This window comes from Alexandromys fortis, unplaced genomic scaffold, assembly GCF_014885135.2.
Source record: "Alexandromys fortis isolate MF-2015 unplaced genomic scaffold, M_Fortis_MF-2015_v1.1 scaffold_129, whole genome shotgun sequence".
Taxonomy (NCBI): Eukaryota; Metazoa; Chordata; class Mammalia; order Rodentia; family Cricetidae; genus Alexandromys; species Alexandromys fortis.
In genome coordinates this window covers 2,953,362-2,976,953 of record NW_026068022.1, presented here as the reverse complement: position 1 = coordinate 2,976,953, position 23,592 = coordinate 2,953,362, and the positions used below count along the sequence as shown (strand labels likewise).

General features: G+C 46.7%; 1 protein-coding gene across 6 annotated transcripts in view; it reads right to left on the bottom strand.

Moving 5' to 3' along the window:
• Positions 1-23,592, bottom strand: part of Scube2 (signal peptide, CUB domain and EGF like domain containing 2) — a 76,219-nt gene that overhangs the window by 22,911 nt on the left and 29,716 nt on the right. For all 6 annotated transcript variants that reach the window (XM_050163372.1, XM_050163366.1, XM_050163367.1 and 3 more), the window contains 9 exons: positions 20,330-20,446; positions 19,234-19,356; positions 15,162-15,278; positions 14,409-14,531; positions 13,909-14,025; positions 13,583-13,669; positions 11,818-11,922; positions 7,426-7,581; positions 6,880-7,086 (listed from right to left, as the gene is read on the bottom strand). In XM_050163372.1, coding sequence (XP_050019329.1) covers positions 6,880-7,086; positions 7,426-7,581; positions 11,818-11,922; positions 13,583-13,669; positions 13,909-14,025; positions 14,409-14,531; positions 15,162-15,278; positions 19,234-19,356; positions 20,330-20,446 — 1,152 coding nt within the window. The remainder of the gene's footprint in view (positions 1-6,879; positions 7,087-7,425; positions 7,582-11,817; positions 11,923-13,582; positions 13,670-13,908; positions 14,026-14,408; positions 14,532-15,161; positions 15,279-19,233; positions 19,357-20,329; positions 20,447-23,592) is intronic.

Below are 23,592 nucleotides of genomic sequence, written 5' to 3'. Positions count from 1 at the left end.
TTAGCTCAATAACCAAAGAAAGAAAAACACCAAGAAAGCAAACAGAGCAAGCCAAGAAGAGCAAGCCAGTACGCTATATCCCTCTGTGGTTTCTGCAGTTCCTGCCTCCCGGTTCTGCTTTGAGTTCTTGCCCTGACTTCTCTTCAGTGATGCCCCAGTGTGATTGGGACACATAAGCAGAAAGAAGCCCTTTCCTCCCCAGGTTGCTTTTGGTGATGGTATTTATCACAGCACTAGAAACCTTAGCTAAGACCAACACCATGGTGTGGAAAGGTGAAAATGAAGCTCCTTAGCAGAATGTTTCAGGTCTTCTGTGATTGGTCATGCCTCCCCTGAACCTAAGTACCCTACCTGGATCTCCAGGCTCCTAAGGCTGATGTGCAGGCCTAGCTATGTGCACAACCTCTCTCTTGTGATCCTCCAGGCTGTGCCGCTGTCTGATTGCTCCCCCACCCACCATCAACAGCGCCTCCTCCAGACTGGGCTTAGGCATCTCTCTTTGGGGAATACATCTCTGTCTGACCCTGCGCTGGAAAGACTGTGTGTCACTCACAAGATGGCTTCTTATTTATCCAGAGCTCCTTTCTCCTCCACAGCGTGGACACTTAACTTTTTGAGTACAGTATGAGGGATGGCCCAGGGCTCAGCCCTGTTTAGGAGGATACTCAGACTGGAGAGTCAGAAGCATAGGCTCTTGATTCAGACTTGGATTTAGTCTTGCCTCTGACATTCACTTGCTGGTTGAAATTAGCAGGGGAAAGCTTGGTTTCTATGCCTTCTACTCGTCTATAAAAGGACATAACATGAACTTGGAGGGATTAAATGCAAAAATATATAGAGAGCACTTAACGTAATATGGAACACATCTTAAGTCTTTGATAAATGTCAACAGTTTACTAAATTCTGTTCTTGTTATTGTTGAGACAAAGTCTCTCTCTATAGAACTCACTGGCCTCAAACTTTTTAATCTTCCTGCCTCAGCCTCCTGAATTCTGGGGTTAAAATCTTGTACCACCATGTCTAGCTTATCAAGAACATTTCTTTTTTAAAATATTTATTTATTATTCATTCATTTATTGTGTATGGGCATTTTGACTACATGTGTGTGTGTGTGTGTGTGAACCATGTATATGCCTGGTGGCCTTAAATGCCCTGGGACTGGGGTTATAGACAGTCATGATACACTGTGTGGGTGTTGGAATCAAATCCAGGACCTCTAGAAGATCAGGCAGTGCTCGTAACTACTGAGCCACCTCTCCAGCCCCTCAAGATCCATCCCAGGTCCTCACACTTGCTCAGCAAGAGACTCTACTATGAGCTACAGCTTCAACCCAGGAATCTGTAGTTTGTAAAATAGAATTGCTTTCTTATTTATTTATTTGTATTTATTTCTATGTGTACATGTTCGTGTGTATATGTATGTTATTGTATGGAGCATACGGGTGTATGTATGTATCTGTCAATTGCTCTATACCGTATTTTTTGAGAATGGATTTCCCACTGAGACTGGGAGCTTACTAATTAAGTTAGGCTGCTGATTGTGAGCTCCAGTGACCCTCTAGATTCTGCTTCCAGAATAGAGATTATGCGCACACCCTCCTGATTCTGCTTCCCCAGAACAGAGATTACGCGCACACCTAGCTTTTTATATGGGTGCAGGGGACGCAAACACAGATCCTCATTCTTGCACACTTTACTAAGTCATGTCTCCAGTCCCAAAATTGCTTTTCTTTTCTGACATCTTGCTAAAATTGATCACAGATGGTCTAAAGGTTACTTGAAGAACAGGCTGTCCCCAGTGCCAAATTCATAAATTCACAAATTCATTACAATGCCGGATGTACAAATGACAATAAGAAAGTTTTTCTATTTGACCAAAAGTGAATCTTTTCTTTGTTGCAACTTATGACTTTAAAATTTATTTTTAAAAAATTTTAATTATTTATGCACCTGTGGGAGCTGGTGCTAGCCTTCCACCGTGTGGAACCTGGGGACGGAACTCAGCTCAGCATTTCCAGTGGCAAATACCTCTACCCACTGTGGAGGTTTGACTAGGAATGGCCCCTACTAGACTCATGGGTTTGAATGCTTGATCAAAGGAAGTAACACTATTAGAAGGTGTGGCCTTGTTGGAGGCAGTGTGTCACCGTGGAGGAGGGCTTTGAGGTCTCATATGCTCAAGCTACACCCAGTATAAGACCCATTTTCCTTCTTGTTGCCTGCAGATCCAGATGTAGAACTCTCGGCTCCTTCTCCAGCACCACATCTGTCTGCACGCCGCCATGAAGATAATGGACCAAACCTCTGAACTGTAAGCTGCCACCTCAATGAAATGTTTTCCTTTATAAGAGTTGCCGTGCTCATGGACTCTCTTCACAGCAATAGAAACCCTAAGATATCCATGGGACCATCTCGTCAGCCCTAAGCTCTATTTTACTTTTTATTTATTGTTTGTTTTGAGATAGGGTCTCAGTATGTAGCCCTGGATATTCTAGAACTACCTGTGTAGACCAGGTTGGCCTCCACTCACAGAGAACAGCCTGCCTCCTGAGTACTGGGATTAAAGCTGTGCACCACCATGCCTAATTTTTTAAATGATCTGGAGAAAACAATTTAATGTAACTAGACAAAACCTATAAATGTTCTTAGAAGAAGAAATACAATTAATTTAAGACAATGTGTTTGTGTGTTCTTACTGATCAAAGGAGTTAGTGATTTTATTATTATTTTCGCTTACTGCGCTTGCAAAGATGAAAAGGACCGATGATAAATAGTTCATGAAAGTGAGGATATGGGCACTGAACATTCTCATGTAGTGCTAGAAGCAGTGTGCCTTGAGGGGCTCTGGGCGGGTGAGCTGGCAGTATCTGCCAGTGTTGACATATGAAGTTACACTTCCAAAACTCTAAGGTTTGAGAACATTGCTGTCTGCACAAAGAAGGCCGGCTATCCACAGTAGCTCTGCTTGTAAGAGGAAAATTAGGAATCGTGTCCACATTGACCCATGAGCCAGGCTAACAGATACTGCTCCCTTAGATACAGACTGGAACTGGAGAGTCTGTGAGCTCCCGGGCTGAGCCTGGGAACGGTGGGTAGGAAAACCCACTGACTTCTGTCCTAGGATGAACTGGGTCTCTGCTATTGCCCTGAGGTCCTTCCCTCAGCTCCCAACCCTCACCGTCCTGTGCTTCCTTCTGATACCTGTAGGGGATTTCGTTTTACTTCTTATTCTTTTGTCTGGAATGCTTTTCTTCCAAGCGTCCCCAAGTTTTCTTTCTCTTTCCTGTGTGTATCTGCGCCATTGTGCTTTGCACTGGGGCCTTCCCTGAGCACATCTACACACTGGGGGACACAATCCCTCCCTGCTCCTCACCATGCCTGGGGTCTTTCTGTTTCCCTTCCCAAGTGACCTGTGCTCCATATCCTTGCCATCGTTTGACCATAATCTGTGTCCTTGCTTATGGGGTAGCCCACCTGCTTCTTTCTCCAAAAATTGTAAGCTTCAAGGGCTGAGGATTTTGCTAGTCTGTCTCCCTCAGAGGAGTCTCAGCACCCACAGTGGTACCTAGTACACTTAATAGGTAGCTATCAATGAATAAAAGAACGGTTCATTTTTATGAATGCATAAAAACATATAGCCAATTTTAGCAGTGCTGGGAAGCAGGACTGGGGAGATGAGGGAAGAATGCTCCCTGCTATTCATTGCTGTACCATTTGAGGTACACAAGCATGGTGGCTTCCATTCCCCTATCAGGCCATCTGAGACACCTTGCTGGGCCCTGCTATGGTCTGGGTATGATTTAAAGGACACATGTGTTGAAATGTAATATTAATTAAGAATTAAGGTTTAAAAAAAAAAGCTAAGTTAAGATCTTTAGAGGTGGGCTTTGGGGAGCAATGATTAGAATTATATAAATTCATGAGAATGGGGCCCATGTGATTAAGTACTGCTAGCTAAACAAGAATGGGGGAGAATAATGTCAGCTACAGGAGGCTGAGGCCGGAGGATCAGTGACATTCATACGTTCAAGGAGCCAGGACTACACAAGACACAAACAAAACAAAACAAAACAAAACAGGAAAAAAAAAGAGAAAACTCAAGAGCTACATGTGTGCCCAGATCTCCTGCCATCTGAGGCCTGGGCTCCTGAGACCACGGCCAGAAGAAGCCATCATCAGACGTGGGCTTTCATATCTGATACGCAGAATCATAAGCCAAAATCAACCCTTTTCTTTGTAAAGATAACCAACCTCCAGTGCTTCGTTATTTAGTAACAAGAACAATAATAAGCAGAAGCTGAAAATACTTTCTAAAAAGAACCAAGGGCCTTCCTAGACTTGTCTCTATTGCCAACAAGAGTTCAGACATAGCAATAAGCCTGGCAAATTTAAGGGGTCTCTCCTTCTAGCACGTGGATCCCAGAGATCAGACACAGGCCTTCGCTACAAGTGCCTTCACCTGCTGAGCTGTCTCACAGTCTCCCAAGTCCTTTCTAATTAGTATACCTGACCCTTCTCTGTACCCAGATCCTCCCTTTCAGACCACTTCTGTGCTGTGTTTCTGCCACAGGAAAGTTTTCAACATTGTCGCCTGACTTGGTCCCATGTTGGTTGGGTACAGGATTCATTTTCAGTGTTAGAGGAAGCTTTTGAGGAAACACACTTCCTCTTTAAGAAACAAACCCGTGCTAGGTGGTATTGGTTCACACCTTTAATCCCAGCACTCAGGAGATAGAGGCAGATGGATCTCTGAGTTCAAGGCCAGCCTGGTCTACAGAGTGAGTTCCAAGACAATCAGGGCTACACAGAGAAGCCCTGTCTCAAAAAACCGAAGAAAGGAAGAAAGAAAGAAAGAAAGAAAGAAAGGAAGGAAGGAAGGAAGGAAGGAAGGAAGGAAGGAAGGAAGGAAGGAAGAGAAAGCCATCCAAATTTAGCTGATAGGCATGCCAGGGACACATTTGTATACCATAACAACTTAACTCTATTTGGTGCCCCCCTCCCTCCGTAGGCTTGTGGCCCAGAGGCCTGAGTCAGTAAGGCCTGATCCTCTACTTGGGTCTTTGCTCCCCTAAAGCATACCCAGTTGTAGTACTGCAAACAAGATCCCTGAGGGGCCACAGGCCTTGACTCTAGTCTTCCTGAATTCTCGACTGTCCATAGTCTTCCTGACAAAGCCACAGTCCTTACTTACCTCAACAGGTCTGGAAAGCGGGGAGGGGGGGGGCTGCTACTCAGCTTCCAGAGACCAGAAAGAGGACCTGCCTGGCTGCTTGCCCAAGAGTTCATTCCTCTCACCCTGGAAAGCAAAGCAGGGCCACAGCAGCCAGCTCTTGTCACTAATTTGGTATGGAGACTGGAACTCTGAAGAGTCCAAGTGAGAAACCAGCCAGCTGGGTTTATTACTCTCTTTTCTTTTTAAGAAAATCAGCTGGAATAAGAGTCAAGACGATCTGGGAACTGGCCCCTTGGGGGCAGTTACATTTGGTGTTCTCTAAGCTTTGGCGAAGCAGCGGATTGGAACTGTGGCTCTGGCTGAGAGCTCTCCAGAAAGAAGTTATTCAGCCATACGCATGCAGAAACACCAGCGTCCTACCCTTTACCTAGCGCCATTCCTCGGGCCCAAGCGTCTCCTGATCCTTCAGAACAGACGTCTGCTTCTGGGGGGATCTCCTTACTGAACTTCACCTCACACAGGGAGTGAAAACGAGCTTTGGAACCAGACTACAAATTCAATCTTTAAAAAGAAAAGCTATTTTCATTTGGGGGCATGCACAGGGTATGTGTGGGGTGTATATGTGCATGTGTGCTTGCACATGCGTGTACACACATGTTGGCGGTCAAAAGACAACCTAGAGTGTTGTTCCTCAGATAATACCCAGACTTTCCTTTCGAGACAGGGTCTCTCAGTAGGACCTGGGGCTCCCCGGTTAGGCCAGGCTGCCGGGCCAGCAAGCTCCAGTGATTGTCTGCTCTGCCTCTCCAGCACTGAGAATACAAGAAAGAACCATCAAGCCTGGCTTTTTACGTGAGTTCCGGGGATCAAATCCAGGTCCTGTGCTTGCATGGCAACTGTTTACTGGCCCAAGGTATTTCCCACCAATGAGACTTTCAGCAAGAGAACATAGAGCTCAGAGTTCGTTCTGTTGCCTGTAGGAGATGCTGGTCCCTGCCCCGGCAAGGTTGTGTTCCTAGCAGATCAGAACCAAGGCAATCATACTTATAAAGGGAGCCCCCAACTTCCCTCCGCAAGGCTTCTCAGGCAGTCTCTCTAGTAACTGCACAGAACAAATCTCACATCTGACCACCCTGGAGTCTCTTGCTGGATCTAGAAACTGGTATTTGTTCTGAAACACGCAAACACACACCAACAACACACCACGCATGGAACTGAAACTGCTTTGAGCCCTAGCTCGAAGCCCGGGTGTCTGCAAGGCACTTGCGTGACGTCTGGCTTTGCCTTTGCACAAAACTGTGGACAGAAATGAGTTCACTCCTTATCACCAGGGGCCAATCCGAAAAGCAGTAACTACAGAGACCACGACAAGAGAGTGGTCTAGAGGCGCAAACTAGCCGGCCAGTGTTGACAAGCCTGCATTTGCTTTTCCGTCCTTTAGTTCCATAAGCGCCACCTACCACGAGCCAGCAAACATGCCAAGGAGGAGGGAAAGACAGTTAAGTCCCACCTCAGCTCCTGAGGGGGGGGGGGGGGCTCCAGGGCTGGTGAAAACACAGCAGCTAGCAGATGAGAAAAAGCATCCCTGGTGTCTCAGGAGTGAGCCGAGAGAAGGAAGGTAGCCCAGATCTCTCACAGGCTCCCTTGCTCACACACAGGCCTAGCACTCCCGACAGGCATGTCAGTCATCACCTTGGGCTACTCACCACACTGGTTTTCCTCTTGACTCTGCCCCACTCCACAGGTCTCCTCCCGCTGTTCGGACGCTCGGAGGGACTTTTTAGCCACGTTGAGGTCCATGCCCGAGAGCTGCAGGTGAAACTGCTCCCTGTGGGCAGCCTTCTTGAGCGTGCGGATGGCTTTCCGTAGTCGCTTCTCAGTCTGCTTTACCAGGCAGCTCAGATTGCAGGAGGCTGTGGAAACGGGGACAGGTCCTCAGGTGCAGTGAGGATGTCCAGGCTAGACCCCACCGACATCCCAAGTCCCCTGGAGCTGAGAACCTAGCAAGCTGGGCAGCATCCAATTCAAACACGAAATTCTGAGAGCCAAATGGTAGCTTTGGGTTTTATGAAGTGGAGGGGAAAACCTCTCCATCAGGTTCTAGACCAAGTTAGTGTAATTTGTGAGGGTGGAATCAAACAGGAGATACTTGAGGGTTTAGTTCCTGCCCCCCAGGAATGATGGAATGGAAGGCAAAGAGAGAAGAAACGAGTCCCGAGAAGCCTGGCACCGCAGATGGCTTTCAGACCAACCTGTCACCTCCTTTTTGTAAGTTTCCCGTTCAAGCTCAACCGTGATAAACATTTCCTTAGGGGCACTCGGGAGGCCAAGGGCTCCTGGGACTTGCTTGCCAGAGCTGCATGTAAGGTTTGCGTACTGGAAGCTCTCTCTTACTGAGCTGTGCCTCTCTGTATGAAGAAACAAAATGATCGGAAGCCAAGTCCTGGCAGACCACTGAGCTGAGCATTCGCTGGGGCTCAGTAAACATTTCATCACAACCCTCTGGGGACCGCGTGATTCACTCCACATGCCGAGCCATTGCCAGCCCCTAGCCTGGAGCCTGGAGACATTTTCATTACTCTGTAACGTTACAGTCTAGTTCTGGAACAGTCTTTCCATGGATACAGGCTGGGTGTCTCCCACTGGCCAGCCACATATGCGGAGAACAAGAACCAGGGGGCAGCGATTGTTCTGTATTTTTGATGATGGTTAGTGAAGGTATAGATGTTCTCAAAGCTGGACTGGGATGGCCTGATGCTGAAGCTTCAGACAGGAAATGAAATGAAACCAACCCCTCCTCCTGTCCAAATGACCTTAGTGCAACTCCATTCCAAAGGGAGAGACAGAACAGACATCAACAGTGATGTCTCATTTTAAACAAAGCAAATGGCACCAAGATTCAGCAGAACCAAACAGTCTCCACGCAGGGTGAGGTGGAAGGCCAGCTCTAAGACAGGCTTTGCAGCCGGGGGGTGGTAGCCCATGCCATTAATATCAGCACTTGAGAGGCAGAGGCAGACGGGTCTCTAGAGGCAGCCTTGTCTACAGAGTGAGTTCTAGGACATTCAGGACTACACAGAAAAACCTCGCCTACAGAAAAAGGAGGTGGACTTTGCACATCCCTATTCTTGATTTTTCGATTTTCATGGTGTCCCCTCTGCCCAGTGCTTCTGATGAATCTGTTGATTCAAAAGACAAAACTGAACCAAACCAAACTACAAAGCAGGACCACATATACACAAAACCTTCTTGCATCTCTTCTAAAACTGATTTCATTGAACTAAAGGTTATCTGTGCTATAGTCTTTAATGACAAAGCAATAGACCATTGTGGCCAGAGGAAGATACAAATTCATTTTCTACCTATATTTTCCTCCAAACATATATTTTATAGTTTTAAAAAGTATTTTTATTTTTATGTGTGTGTGTGTTTGTGTGTGTGTGCCACATGTGTGCAGGTGCCTAAGGAGGCCAGAAGAGGGCATCAGATGTCAGATGTCTTGAGCTCAAGTTACAGGCAGTTGTGAGTTGCCCAGCATGGGTGCTGGAAACTGAACCTGGGTCCTCTAGAAGAGCAGCCAGAGTGCTCTGAGTCTGAGCCATCTCTTCAGTCCTGTTCTACATGTTTAAAGAGCTAACCTCAAAGCTTAATGGATGTTAAATCTGAACTTGTTTTCCTTTCAGTTTTCATGCATGTGTGCGTGTGTGTGTGTTTCCAAGAGAGTTTCTCTCTGTAGCCCTGGCTGTCCTGGAACTCACTTTGTAGACTAGGCTGGCCTCCAACTCTGAGAATCTCTTGCCTCTGTCTCCTAAATGCTGAGATTAAAGGTGTGCACCATCCCTGCCCGACTTCCCATATCTATATGAAAACTACTTTTACCTTACTTTTTTACTGTGGTTACATTTTTGTGCGACTGCACACATGTCATGGCTCACATGTGCCATGGGGGTGCGTATGGAAGTCAGGGGACAGTTCTCACTACCGTATGTGTGGGTCCTGGGGATCGAAGCAGGCTATTGGCTTGGCAGCAGGCTTCTTTACCTACTGAGCCACCTCACTGGCCCTAACACTATTTTATCTATTTATTTTGTTTTTACACAAATGTTGCTCTGTGTTCCAGGCTGACCTGGAATTCACTGTGTACTCAGAGCCAACCTTGAACTCACAACAGTCTCCTTCCCCAGCCTCCCAAGTGCTGGGATTGCAGGTGGAAGTCACCACGTTTAGTTCTTTAGTTTGACACTTTGTATCTTGAAGCAAGTTTAGATTTACAGAAAAGCTGACGAAAAGTACAGCCTCCTTGCCCACCCTCCTCTGAGTTCCTCCTGCTAGTTAACATCTTCAGCACTGGTCCAATCTATGAAGTAAGCTCCAGACCGAATCTATGTTTTAAATAGTACGTTCCTGGGCGGGAGAGATTGCTCAGTGGTTCCTGCAGAGGCCCAGAGTTTGATTCTCAGCACCCACACTGGGCGGCTCACAGCTCCAGAGAGATCTAGCTGACTGGGCTCTGCCGGCTCCACACTCACATGTATGCACAAATAAAAATCACTTTCCAAAAGTAAGTCATACAGCCTGGCGGTGGTGGTGCATGCCTTTAATCCCAGCACTCGGGAGGCAGAGGCAGGCAGATCTCTGTGATTTGAGGCCAGCCTGGTCTACAAGAGCTAGTTCCAGGACAGGCTCCAAAGCTACAGCGAAACCCTGTCTCGGAAAAAAAAAAAAGAAAGAAAGAAAAGAAAAATAAGTCATACTGGGGCTGGACAGATGGTGCAGCGGTTAAGAGCGCTGGCTGTTCTTTTAGAGGACATAGGTTTGATTCCCAACATCTACAGGGTGGCTCAGAAGTGCTTGCAATTCCAGTTCCAAGAGATGAGACACCCTCTTCTGGCCTCCTTGGGCACCAGGCACATAGGTGGCACAAAGGTACGCATGAAGTCAAAACACCCATACACATAAAATAAAATTTAAAAATAAAAATACTTTCCTAATTTAAAAGTAAAAAAAAAAGAAAATTGACTCAGCCCTAAACAGGGCATTCCTATCAGCCATTAAGACCAGGTAGCATCTCGGGAGAGGGGTCAGAATGAAAGAAAGAGCCGGAAGACGGGGAGGAGGCTGTGACATGCTTTCTTTTGTCCACGACACAGCCAATGCGACCATGATCTCACTGCAGCTGCGGCCACCTGCAATAGGCCGGCCAACAGTCAATCACAGAGCTCAGAGGGGCTCATGGGGCCCCATCCCTCCCTACGGAACTATGTACTGACAGATTCTGAGGGAGGACAGCCATTCTCCTCAGCTGCATACCTACCAATGTGCCCTCAGCTTCCCAGTGGTTACTCCAAGCCTATGGGCATACGGACGGCCCTGGTTGAACTCGGTCACAAAGCAAAGCAAAAAGGCTTGAGTGTGGGAAATCAGCTCATAAGGAAGGGGACAGGGGTTGGGACAGGAGGGAGGGAAAAGAGGGTGGAGGGGTGTCAGTCATCAGGATGCAATGTATGCATGTATGACATTTTAGAAGAGCAAATTTAATAAAAGTTAGAAAAGTATAAATATGAAAAGAGAACATGAAAAATATAGAAGAATATCAGAATCACCCACCATGTGTCTTACCCAGACATCATCACTACTAATAATATATCCAGCTTTCTGGGGCTTTTTCCTTCAGCTCCATTTATATACAAGTTTGATTAGTTACACATATAGACTTCTACTATCCCCCTTTCTATCTCTTTTTTGTTTGTTTTTGTTTGGGGAGACAGGTTCTCTCTGTGTAGCCTTGGCTGTCCTGAAACTTACTCTGTAGATCAGGCTAGCCTCAAACTCAGAGATCCGCCTGCCTCTGCCTCCTGCCCCTGTGTGCTGGAACTAAAGGTGTGCGCCACCACACCTGACTACTATCTCGGCCACATAACAAGACACCTTCCCACACCATTAACATTCTTTGAATACATATAATTAGTAGGTGCACATGTTCCATCAATGGGGCACCAAAATGCATCTTGATTGTACACCAGCAGGCAGTCAAAATAGCTAGCATGAGCTTTAGTTTCATTTGTTTCAGGGTAGACTTCCTAATCTATGTCTTGATTTATCTTCAACTCCACAAGTACTCTCTGAGGTTCTGATGGAAAGCAAAGCTAGGGAAGAAAGCGGCACAGTTCGCCTGTTCCAGTAAGCGTAGCCATCCTTGGAAGATTTGTTTTCCTCCTGGCCCTGGGGCCACAGTTTCCAAACAGCAGAGCAGCCAGAACCCTGGACATTCTGTCTGTTCACAGGTGTTGTTCCCAAGTCAGCCCCCCCCCCTTTTTTTTTATCATAGCTTGCACTTCAACCAAACCCTAAGATCAGAAACATTAACCCAAAGCAGTCCCAAGTGGCTGATTCATCTCAAGCCCCATTGACTCGGATGAGCTCCAGTGTTTCCCCAGAGCCTCAACAATGACCTCACAAAAGACTTTCTGGGGATAAGCCCAGAACCGCACGGGGGTTAGCTCCACTCCTCCTGGAGATTCTGAATGGCTGTGACATCTGACATGTGCTTGCATCAGCTGGACAGCCATCTCCAGCTCAGCTGGTCGCAGGTCCCTTACCCAACATGCAGGCAAGCTCCCTGCCCCAGCCATCCAGTTCCATACCTGGTAGCGCTGGTCGCGGGTCCTCGGGAGACAGCTTGACCTTTTGCAGACTACACTTGCCTTCATTTAGCTTAAAGGTTACACTTGTCCTGACGGTGATGGCATCTTCAGAAAGAAATAAGTAAAAGAAATTACCTTTCCAGGCAAAGGAGGGAACACCCAGAGGGTGGTGGCAAGCTCCCCTGGCTGGGCCTCACTACATGTTGTAGCTGATGAACCCCTCTTAAGATGACCCCATTGGCACGCACAGGTTCACCTGAAACCTCCTCAGAGTCAAACTTATCTCAAGAGAGAGATGGCTCCAATGTTTAAATGTAACAGAGAAAGGGCCCCAAACAGTCTCCACAGCCAGACGAAAGATGAGGTCATTTTTGTGTCTTCCAGAGGAGGAGGGCGAGAATCCTTCTGCTTGAATCTGAACAAGACTGCTAGGGGGGGTCTCTTCCGTGTGTGGCTTCCCAGAGAGGACAGGGCTGGCAGGGCTGCCAGTCCAGATGTGGCTACCACTTCTGGGTCTGGGATGGAATAGTACAGAATTCTGTTCTCCCAAAATAGATCTTAACTATATGTTTTGCTGGAGCCCATGCCTCTATTCGAAAGCCCTCTGATCTGTGAAAACTTCAGCACATCCCTTAATCTTCCCCATCTCAGGTTGCTCGGGTGTTAAGTACACACAGTTAAGCAAGCACCTGTTTTACCAGGATATGGTTAAGGATTAAATGAGGTAATGGCAAAAATAAATGTTTAGCTGGTTTCCTGGTACGTAGTAAGGACTGCTAGCTATTCCCTTACCAATGCTTAGAGCATCCCAGATGAACCAGACCGTGTTTCCTCCTCTGCCTTGATCCTAACATCCATCAGAATGGGCAGCAAAGAACAGCACTTAAGACTCTGAACTCAAACTGCTTGAGTTCAAATCCTGGCTCCTCTGTTTCTTTTCTGAGTCACTTTGAGTAAGTTCTTCCATCCCTCTGGGCCTTGGTTTCTTTGGTTAATGAGGATAATAATAAAACTGCTGCAGCCAAGTGTGGCAAACTCGGCTACAATCCCAGCACTTAGGCAGCTGAGGCAGGACTGTTATGATTCAAGGTCATCCTGGGTTACAAAGTGAGACCTGCCTCTAATATTTAATACATAAAGTTTCAAGTGAATTAAATAGCCTATTCTATGGAATATAGTGTATAGGATCTGGAGTATTTTAACTTCTAAACTACCATCTTGCATGGTATTTCAAACTTTTGACATCTTTATAATATAGACATCAAGATATAATGTAATTCTCTATTTGGACAGTTTTGTAACAAAACGGCAAATGTGTCCTTCTCTGGGAAGATGAGGCCTCCAGAAAACTCTGGACTTTTATTCTTAGTACTGTGACAAAGTGGAATAGGTCTGGGTCTTTCTTGAGACAGAACCCCACTTCTGCTAGCCTGTCCATGCCACCTCCACCAATGTCCCTGTACTGGGCCTTTAAAGTGCTCTGGGATAGAGTGAATTTGGGATCCACAGACTGTTCTCTCTGTGGCCCTCTTTCAGTATGGTGACCCACCCAGGTTGAACAGGACCTCCAGGTACACAGGGGACACTCAGTAAGTCTGGTTTCCACAGGTAGGCAAGACACCACAGCTGTGGACAAGAACACCCTGTGATGTGCTCAGAGCATCCAGATAAGAAAAGAGCCAACAAAGTCACCCCCATGAGCAGCACCCCAGGGAAGAAGCATTAAATGCAATGAGCCCCTGCAAGAGCACAGTTTGGTAATTACCCCCAAAATCAGAGTCGTTTGATTTTTGCTGTCTGCTTCTGAGAGAAGAGGAAGAGCCGCAGGTGACAGAGTAGGCCTCTTGCAGTCCTGACAGATAGAATGTGGAATTGTCAAAACGCATAAGCAAGATGACAGACTATCCTGGTAGCAATTAAAGTCACCCCCACCCCACTCCACATAGGCCACTAGAAAAATACCCAGGATATGGGCTCTCAAAGCGTGGGGCTCTGGTGGTTCAAGAAGTATCTGGTCCAGACCCAGATGCCCTTTGAGTATGTCCAACACCTACAGGCCATGCCATGAGGACTGTGCCGGGATTCACTCACCTGAAGAGAGGTGGACGCCAGAGTGACATCTTAGGATGCAGCTGTCTCCTCCACCACTCTTACCACAGTGCAGGGACACACTGGGCGTCGTGCTGGTGGGCAGGAAGCCCTTCACTTCTAGACAGGACAAAGAAGCACACACACAAATGCAAGGAGAGCCGAAGACACCAAAGGCCCCACGGAAAGACGGCAGAGCTGACCTCCCTCCCCAGCCTCGCCTCCCACAGAGGTCAAGGGGACACTTGTCTGCTGTTCATGCAGAGAAGCAACCACGAAACAGAAGCAAGCTCCGATCTAGGCAGAAGCACAGAGCTGAATGTCAAGGAACCTGCAAGGTTTTTGAACTTGTTAAAGACCAGCTGCTGCCACTCCAGGGAGGGGACTCCATGGGAAAGGTGCACTTTGAGCCCGGTGGAGTGTGGAGCATACAGAGTCTCAAACCCTGGACTCAGGATGAGCCTGTAGCCACGTGGGAACTAGGGAAGGATGGCACCTCTTACCCACGCAGTCTTTTTTATTCCAGTGGAGCTTGTACCCTGGATGACACTGGCACTCGTAGCCACCCACGGTGTTGACGCAAACTTGCTGGCAGCCTCCATTGCTGACACTGCACTCGTTGGTGTCTGTGGAACCAAAAGGGTCCCCTGTCACAACAGTCACGTCAAGGGCTGACTGCCTCTCCCTTGAGGAAGGACAGTAGACAAGTCTCGTGGCTGACAGGCGTTTTCAGGGACACGCATCTGCTGACTGCACTCCCCACTGGCATGAGCCTGGGTTGGGAGGTTTGAGCCACGGACAGGAACACCGTAAGGGTGTGAGCCATGAGCAGAGACTGTTAAACGGGCACAGAATGAAGAGATAGAGTCAGTGCCACCTTCCAGATCCAAGCCTAAGACTAGGGCTTGAACCAAGGCTTTGCAGCCCGCGCTTGGGCAGAACAGAACTACGCGTCTGCTTGGTGCCCGGCCAAGCCTCTCTGAAGACAGCAACATTATCTTCTGCTGGAAAGAATGAGTTATTGTCTCAGCTCCTGCAAGAACCCCGTTCTCCAAATATGAGCACAAGTCAATTCACTGATGAATCCACAGCTGACAGAGCTCAGGTCCTCTGCACCCCATTCCATACCCAATGTACTAATGGGGTAAATACTAACATGTTCCCACGAATGCACTCTTTGTCCCGTATAGGATGATAAACCTCAATGGTGGCCCTGCTCTCGGGCTCGGGCTCCCATAGAGGGCCGGTCCACTCACCTCCACAGTGGGTGAAGCCATAGAGTGTGTAGCCTCTGTTGCAGGCACAAACAAATGTACCAGGGTGGTTGATGCAGCTGTGGTCACAGGTTCTTTCCAAAGAGCATTCATCCACATCTGTAATTATCAAAGAGAGAGGGGAGCTGATGCCAACTCAGCTGTGTGGGTAGAGGCGTTTGTAGCAATCACAAGTTGCTGACTAACTTCAAAACAACACAGGTAAGGAAGACTGATGAACCCATTGCTTTGCTCATTTGTATCAAAGACTGTGTCGAGGAGCTGTCATAATTACAGTCATTCCCACGTTCCTTGACTGTGAATCTTTTCTTTTTAAAGATTTGTTTTTATGTGCATTTGTGTCTTACCTGCATGTATATGTCTGTGTGAGGGTGTCGGGTCCCCTGGAACCTTGTGGGTGCTGGGAACCAAACCAGGACCTCCAGAAGGGCAGCCAGTACTCTTAAGCCCAGTCATCTCTCCAGCCGCTTGGTTGTAAATTCTACCGCAAACTATACTTGCTTTGATGTTCATGTGATCTCACTCACTCATGTGCAGGGCTGAGAAATTTAAGTTATATAAATTGTGGTTGTTTTAGTTTTTATCAACTTGACATAATCTGGGGTCACCTGAGAAGAGGAACTCACAACTGAGAAAGGGTCTCTATCTGGCTGGCTGGCAGACAAGTCTGTGGAGCATTTAACAACTGATGCAGGAGGGTCCAGCCCACTGTGGGTAGTGTCATCCCTAGGCAGGTGGTCCTGAGTGGTATAAGAAAACTAGCTGAAGGGCTGGAGAGATGGCTCAGTGGTTAAGAGCACTGGCTGGTCTTCCAGAGGTTCTGGAACTGCACCCACATGGCAGCTCACAACTGTCTGTAACTCCAATTCCAGGGGATCTGGCACCCTCATACATATACGTAGGCAAAACACCAAAGCACATAAAATAAAAATAGCATTTAAAAAGAAAAAGAAAGAATTCTATCTGAGCAAGCCATGGAGAGCAATCCAATATGAAGGGTCTCTCCATGGCCTCTGCTTCAGTTCCTGACCCCAGGTTCTTGTCCTGACTTCCCTCAGTGATGGGTTGTGATATGACATGTAGGCCAAATAAAGCCTTTTCTTCCCAAGTTGCTTTGATCACAGTGTTTAATCACAGCAATAGAAAACAAACTAACATACATGAAGGCAAATGAGATACCTAAAAATAGCTTCACAGTTGGGCGGTGGTGGTGCACGCCTTTAATCCCAGCACTAGCCATTCATTATCATTTTATCTATTTATGTCTAAATGGTGAAACAAAAAGAGAAAACGCTTTGGTTGGAGACAATTCTCATCTTACAGAATTACTCTTCTGGCCCCCAAAAACCTGTTGATCCTGTGTCTTAATGCCCTCTGTGTGATTTTCTATGAAAGATGCTGAAATCGGGTCGGTTAAGGCAGAATGGATCTACTTGGAAAATCTCTTGTTCTGTTACTCCTCTATGGGGGAGGATTACCATGTCCTCTATGTCCCTGGCTCAGTGGGGACATATCCCTAACAGCAAGCAGAGCCATGCACACCGACTCTGGAAGCTGCATCTGTGGACCTGATCATGGGTTTTTCTGTCTCTCTCCTGGAACTCTTGGGACTGTCTTAATTGGTGCCTCCAAATGGATAAACCTGGGTCACACTTAGTGGCCAACAGCCACAGCATTGGACTGGACCACTTTGTCTACACCAAACATGCCTTGAAAAGCTATAGTAATAAAAGGCAAACATGTTAGCCAGATGTGGTAGTGTGTGTCCAGACTTGGGAGGCACTTGGGAGGTCAAGGTGGTAGGATCGCCATGAGTTCAAGGTCATTAGCTTAGGCAGTTTCCAGGCCAATCAGGATTCAGTTCAACTCAAAATAACAACAGTGAGCAGGGATGGGGGTTTCGTGGATCAAGAAAAATGAAAATGCAAAATACAGAAGGGAAATTCTTACAAAGCCCTTCTTCCCTGGATTTTCCCAGCAATCCTGACAGTTTCTTCAGCAAATTCACTCTGCGCAAATATTTGTTCTACCAAGAGGAACGGTGGAAAACAAGAAAAAGTCAGTTCCTTCCTGGCACTCAATGCCATTCCGTGAGATCTGTTAACTCCAGCCAGTTGCTGACGAAGGGCCCTTGTTCAGTAGCTGACTTTGGCTGCTCACTGTGGACCTCTCTGCTTTGCCAAAAATAATGAGATCACTTTCCTAATTCCTTTTTAATGTGTTTACACAGCTTAAACATATTTCTTGCCCTATACATTATGAAACATTGTATGGAACAGCAAATTTGCTTTCCAAGTCAAACCAAAGAAAACCACAAAATAATTATCTAGAATTAACTCCCTGAATTTAAAGGAGAATGTATTTGAACTGCCTGGCAAATTATGTATTAAAAACAAAGGGAAGGCACTCTGTAAAGTGTCCTTCTTAAAAATTGTTCCATCATTTGTCTTGTGTGTGTGTGTTCATGTGTGTGTGCACATGTGTATGAAGGCTCATTGTTCCATCGTTTGTCTTGCGTGTGTGTGTGTTCATGTGTGTGCACGTGTGTATGAAAGCTCAGAATCAGAGGCTTCCTCGACTGCTTCCCACCTCATTTTTTGAGACAGGTTTCTCACTGAACCTGAAACTTGCTGATTCCACCAAACTGACTGGTCATTCAGCTCTACGGATTTTCCTGTCTCTGCCTCCCACGACTAGAATTACAGGTACACACTGCCGCATCCAGCTTTGTAGGTGGATGTAGATGGGTCTCCCCAGCTCCCAATATTACATTTTATATCCTGTTTTTTATATAGTGTTGGGCTTCCGTTTGAGGTTTTTGTGGTTTTGTTTGTCTGTTTTGCCTGGGTCTCTAGCTAAGCTGGGTTCAAACTTAATATGTAGCCAAGGATAGCCTTGAATCTCTGGGCCTCCTGCTTCTACTGCCCTAGTACGACAGGTGTGTGCCACCATGTACGGTTTATGCAGTGCTGGAGGTCCAACCCAGGCCTTTGTGCATGCTAGGCAAGCATCTGCCACCTGAGTTAGAGTTACATTTCCAGCCATCAGTGAGTCCCCGATGCTCAGATGTCTAATGAAATAAGTAAGGCAGCCCTTACTGCCAGAAATGGAACAAGGTGGATGACAGTGTCTCTATCCCGAGACTTCCTTCTTATGTATGTAAGGCATGAAAGTTGTTTATCTAGAAATAGAGATGAAGCTTGTCCTAAATCAGCTGTTAACATTGACAGCTGCTGCTCACCTTATGTGGGAGGATACAGTTGAAAGGGAGTCGACCGGGACCAAAGAAATGGCTCAGTGTTAAGAGCATATACCAACCACTCTTCCGAAAGACTGGATGGGGTTTAGCTCCCAGCACCTACACCAGGTGGCTCAGAACTACCTGTTAACTCCAGCTCCAGGGGATCTGATGCCTCTGGCTTCTGTGGGCACCTTACATGTACCTGCCCACACACAGACACACACATACACATATTTAAAAATAACTTTAAAAACATAAGTCTTCAAGTAAAAGAAAGAAAAGAAAAGGGGTCGGGTCTGTAATCTTCCTATGAGCCAAGCAGTATTTCTCCTATCACCCCCTTCCACCCACCTCAAAGTGCACAGAGCAGTCATCCACTGTACGGGTTGGAAGAAGGGACCAGCTGGTTTGGATGAACCAACCTCGGCTTTTTGCTAGGAAGAAGTATTATCCAAATGCACAGATTTTTGCCAACTTTTCTCAAATATCCAATTGCAGTAGAATAAATTTTAGAAGAGGAAAATGATCTCTAATCTCAAGATCCAGCCATAACTCTGATTGATCATGCATTTTTCCTTTCTAGCAGGGCTTTCTGCTGTAGTCACATCAGATGGGCTTTCTGTGGCAGTCTCTGATGTCAACAGCTTAGTTCCAAACATATGTGAGCGACACCTTGTTTTCACTCAGCCTGAGATGAAGCAAGTGACATCCGGATTGGAGACTAGAGTCCACGACGCCATCAGGAGCAGAGCTCAACCACACCGTCTCTGTCCCACCCTGCACACCCCAGCTACCGACCGATTCAGCACGCACCTTGGCAAGACTTCTCATCTGTTAATAATTTAAATCCTTTTCTGCAGCTGCAGTCAAAACTGCCCACGGTGTTTTTGCAGAAATGGTTACAACCTCCATTCCGGGTCTGGCACTCATCGATATCTGTAACAGGCAAGCACTGTAACAATCAGGGAGTGGGAGCTGCCTGGCTTCCCCGGTCCCCAAGCTGCTGTCGTGTGTTTCCCTCATCCTCAGAAAGAAAAGCAGACCCACGTGAGCACTTCAGAATGTTCACTGAGAATTTCAGTCATACAAGCATCTTCCTGTCTGGCTGAAAGACAAGTCCCTCGTCCAGCTAACCAGTCTGACTGTCCATGACATTGGAAGCATTGAGCAAAGAAACCTTGGAAGGAGTGGTGATGTCATGCTCAATTTGTTCTCATCTTCTACTGTCCTCCAAAGATGAGACAACCACCATTAGTACACTTTCTATTCCTGCTTAATGACTAAAGCCATAAGGGACACAAGCTTTTGTTTTTGGCAGATTGCACAATAACCAAATAGTCTCAACGTTTCTTAATGATTCCTGATACTTAATCTTATCTTTCCCCAGTTTCATCTCATAACCAGTTTATCTGTCTTTTTATCATGCTAAAGGACTAAGAACCCTTTGTACTCTTGCCCATGAAAGACCAGCAAGTCCTTAGGGTCTGTCTTCATTAGTAAAAGTTAATGGTACAGTTATTCGTTAAGTGCTCAGGATAATAATCTCAGCCGTTATTTACACAGTAATCTCGAGGCTATTATTTATGACAGGTTGATGTTATCTGCTGCCAATGAATGTTCTATGAACCGCCTTTTGCTAAGAAGGCCACTTGTCTGAAATGGATTATCTGGTGCTTACAGAGGCTGACCTTCTCAACAGTTAGTGTAATTAAGTCACTTCTAATTAAGCTTACTCAATTACAACCGTCCACTAGCCCAAGGAGGAAAAGCTCCCATCAATATGAATCATAAGCAAAGCTGGGAGCACAGAAATGGCATGGAGGCCTCTATCCCACACATCAGCAGTGTAGGCTCCCTCCACCCAGGCCTCGGGCCCACAACCCCCAGCTCCAGGACAAGTGAAGGTTACCTTTACACGTCTTCCCGTCCAACTGGAGGGTGAACCCAATGGGACAACTGCAGTGAACCCCTGTGGATGTGTCCCTGCAGGTGCGATCACAGCCTCCGTTGTTGACGGCACACGTTTCTGACGAGAGGGGGAAGGGCGGTTAGCTTCCTAAAGGAGTGACACCCCGGAAAGCACAGAGGGGTGCTCACAGTCACACCCCAAGCCTCTGCCATCTGCAGGTGTCACGGAAAGAGAGTTGTTACTGCATCTCCTGCCCCTCAAGAAGGGCTGCTCCGAAAGCTGGTTACCAGAGAGATAAAGCTACCTTCCTACCTGGAGAAAGATTCTCCATCCACGACAGGTCCCTGGTGACCCACGGCCAACAGCTGCTAAGTGTGACCACTCAGTCTGGCAGGCTAGACCGAGTGCAGAAAGGGCAAAAGAGGATGCCCTTCTTATCCCAGGGGCTTCTCTTTCATCTGCGATCCCAAGCATTCCCTTGCTACACACTAATGGCTTTGCCCTTGCAAATGCCAACTTACTCGACGTCTCTGTGATAGGCCTGTGATAACTGCTGAAAATGAGCTCCAGAAGGTCTTCATTTCCCACGGTCATTCTCAGTGATAGGTAAGCACTAACCAACATTCACTCAGCGCTAGCACCCAGAAATCCAGGAACTTACATAGCTACCTCATTTGAAAGCCTGAGGAGACAAGCTTAGCACTAATTAAACACTATATATATCTATATATCTATATATCTACATATAGAGAGATATATAGATATATATCTTTGCTTCCTCTCAAAATTTCATTACACTATGCCGGGCGGTGGTGGCGCACGCTTTTAATCCCAGCACTCGGGAGGCAGAGGCAGGCGGATCTCTATGAGTTCAAGGCCAGCCTGGTCTACAAGAGCTAGTGCCAGGACAGGCTCCAAAGCTACAGAGAAACCCTGTCTCGAAAAAATAAAAAATAAAAAAAAATAAAATAAATAAATTTCACTACACTGAGATTAAATAAGTGCTTAAATGTGTAGCACCTCAGGGACAAAGAAAATGGAAGAAAAGACAAAAAAGATGTCAACTATTAGGAAGTGAATGTCAATGGAGCAGAAAGTTAATCCCTCGCCTCTGCAGAGGGGCTGCTGAGGGGCTAAGTCATAAACCCCAGAATCCAGGAAGGCCAGGAGATGGGAAGCTCTTTTGGAAGCAGAAGTGAGGATGGAGTTTTAAAAAATAGAATGGGTTGCCTGGGAAACAGGACCCCTCTGGCCATGCCCATCCTCCACACCCCCACAACCCCCACACAACAATGCCTCACCACCACCACCAAGTTTTTATTTCCAGATAGCCAGGTGACACCAGGTCCCACTCTGGGGAAGTCAGGGAGTGTAGAGGAGGGAAGGAGAAACACAGTTGATGAGATGAAAGTCTGTGCCTAGACACATTGTTAAACCCACACAGCCAGGGATGCTGGGAGCTAAGTTTCTATCTCCAAGCAAGAGGCTGAATGATTCCTCAGAAACTTAACCAACTCGAACAGATGAAAAGACTTCAGATGTGAAGTCACACAGATACAAAGCCCATCAATCAATCAATATGAGATCCAACTGGCTTTTTAGCTTTTCACTGAGTATGAAATCAGTCAAGAATTACCAAATATTGGGAGCTGGAGAGATGGCTCAGAGGTTAAGAGCATTGCCTGCTCTTCCAAAGGTCCTGAGTTCAATTCCCAGCAACCACATGGTGGCTCACAACCATCTGTAAAGAGGTCTGGTGCCCTCTTCTGGCCTTCAGGCATGCACACAGACAGAGTATTGTATACATAATAAATAAATGTTTAAAAAAAAAACAAAGTTATTAAAAAAAAGAATTACCAAATATTTAGGATATTTAGTATTTTAGATATACACCAAAAGGAATGACGAGAGAGAAAAAGAAAGAAAGAAAGAAAGAAGGAAGGAAGGAAGGAAGGAAGGAAGGAAGGAAAGAAAGAAAGAAAGAAAGAAAGAAAGAAAGAAAGAAAGAAAGAAACTTAGAGAAGACAAAGATAACAGAGGAAGGAACTGGAGAGATGACTTAGTGCACAAAAGTGCATCAAACTCCTGCAGAGGACCTGAGTTCAAGTCCCAGTACCCATGCTGCGTGGCTCACAACTGCCCGTAACTCCAACCCCAGGGCAATCTGAAGCCTCTGAGGGATCTGCACTGGCATGCATACACACAATAACAACATCCATTTTTTAAAAAAGATAACATGAGAAAAGGAGAGAGTAAAACATAATTTCTTCAGGGGGCAAGCGAAGCATCCATGAAACGTGAGCAGGTCCCTGTAACAAAGACCCACCTAAATGCTGGGGAAAACAGGAACGTGGAAATTTTTAAAAAGAGTCTTGCAGGAAGATTAGAAGGTAGAAAAAGTGAGCAAGCTAGAAAGTGAAACAAAAGACACGGAGAAGAAAATGAGAGGATCTCTGGAGTTGCTGCTGTCAGCAGCGAAAGGACATAGAAGACCCTGTGAAGCAGGTCAGAGCACACCAAAGGGGACATCGCCTGAGATCTCAGATCACCAAGGACAAAGACAGGGCCCTGAAAACTCCCAGAGTGAAGCCTTTCGAGGTTTCCCACCCTGGATCAAGAGGGCTGGGAATGTAGTTCAGCTGGGTGAGTGTTCCCTTAGCTCCACCCCCAGCACCTAAGTCAAGGTCATCCTTAGTTCGAGGCTAGCCTGGGCTACGTGAAATTAGAGAGGGAAGGAGGGAGGGATGAAGGGGGGATGGAGGGGCAACATGAAAACAATGAGCACTGGTGTCAAAACTCTGATGATAGAAAATCCCTTCCAACTCCGAATTCTATAATGAGCCAAGTTCTCCATGAAAGCCAGAGGGAGAATGCATGCAAAGGCATTTTGAGGGACACAAGGTTTTTAGAAACCTTTATCTCATCCACACTATAAAGTGCCAAAACAGGAGATCAGCAAAGGGGGTTCCTAGGCCCCTGGGAAAGGCACAGCTGACAGAGCTGCAGGCCAGGAGTCAGTCAGACCCTCCCACAGCAGCGGGAAGCCTCAGAAGAGACTGACAGTCAGAGAAGAGAAGAGAGCTGAGAAGTGGGGCTGCCTCTGAGCACGCTGAGAAGCGCTTTAGAAACCCCTGCCAGACTCCCAAAGGAAAAGGAACCGGTGGGTGGTTTTTAGAAAACAGCTCTCCTATTTGCAATCAAAGGAAGAATAAAAAGGCAGTTCGTCACAGGACTTGGACGCACTGTGTGTAGATGCTCACAGT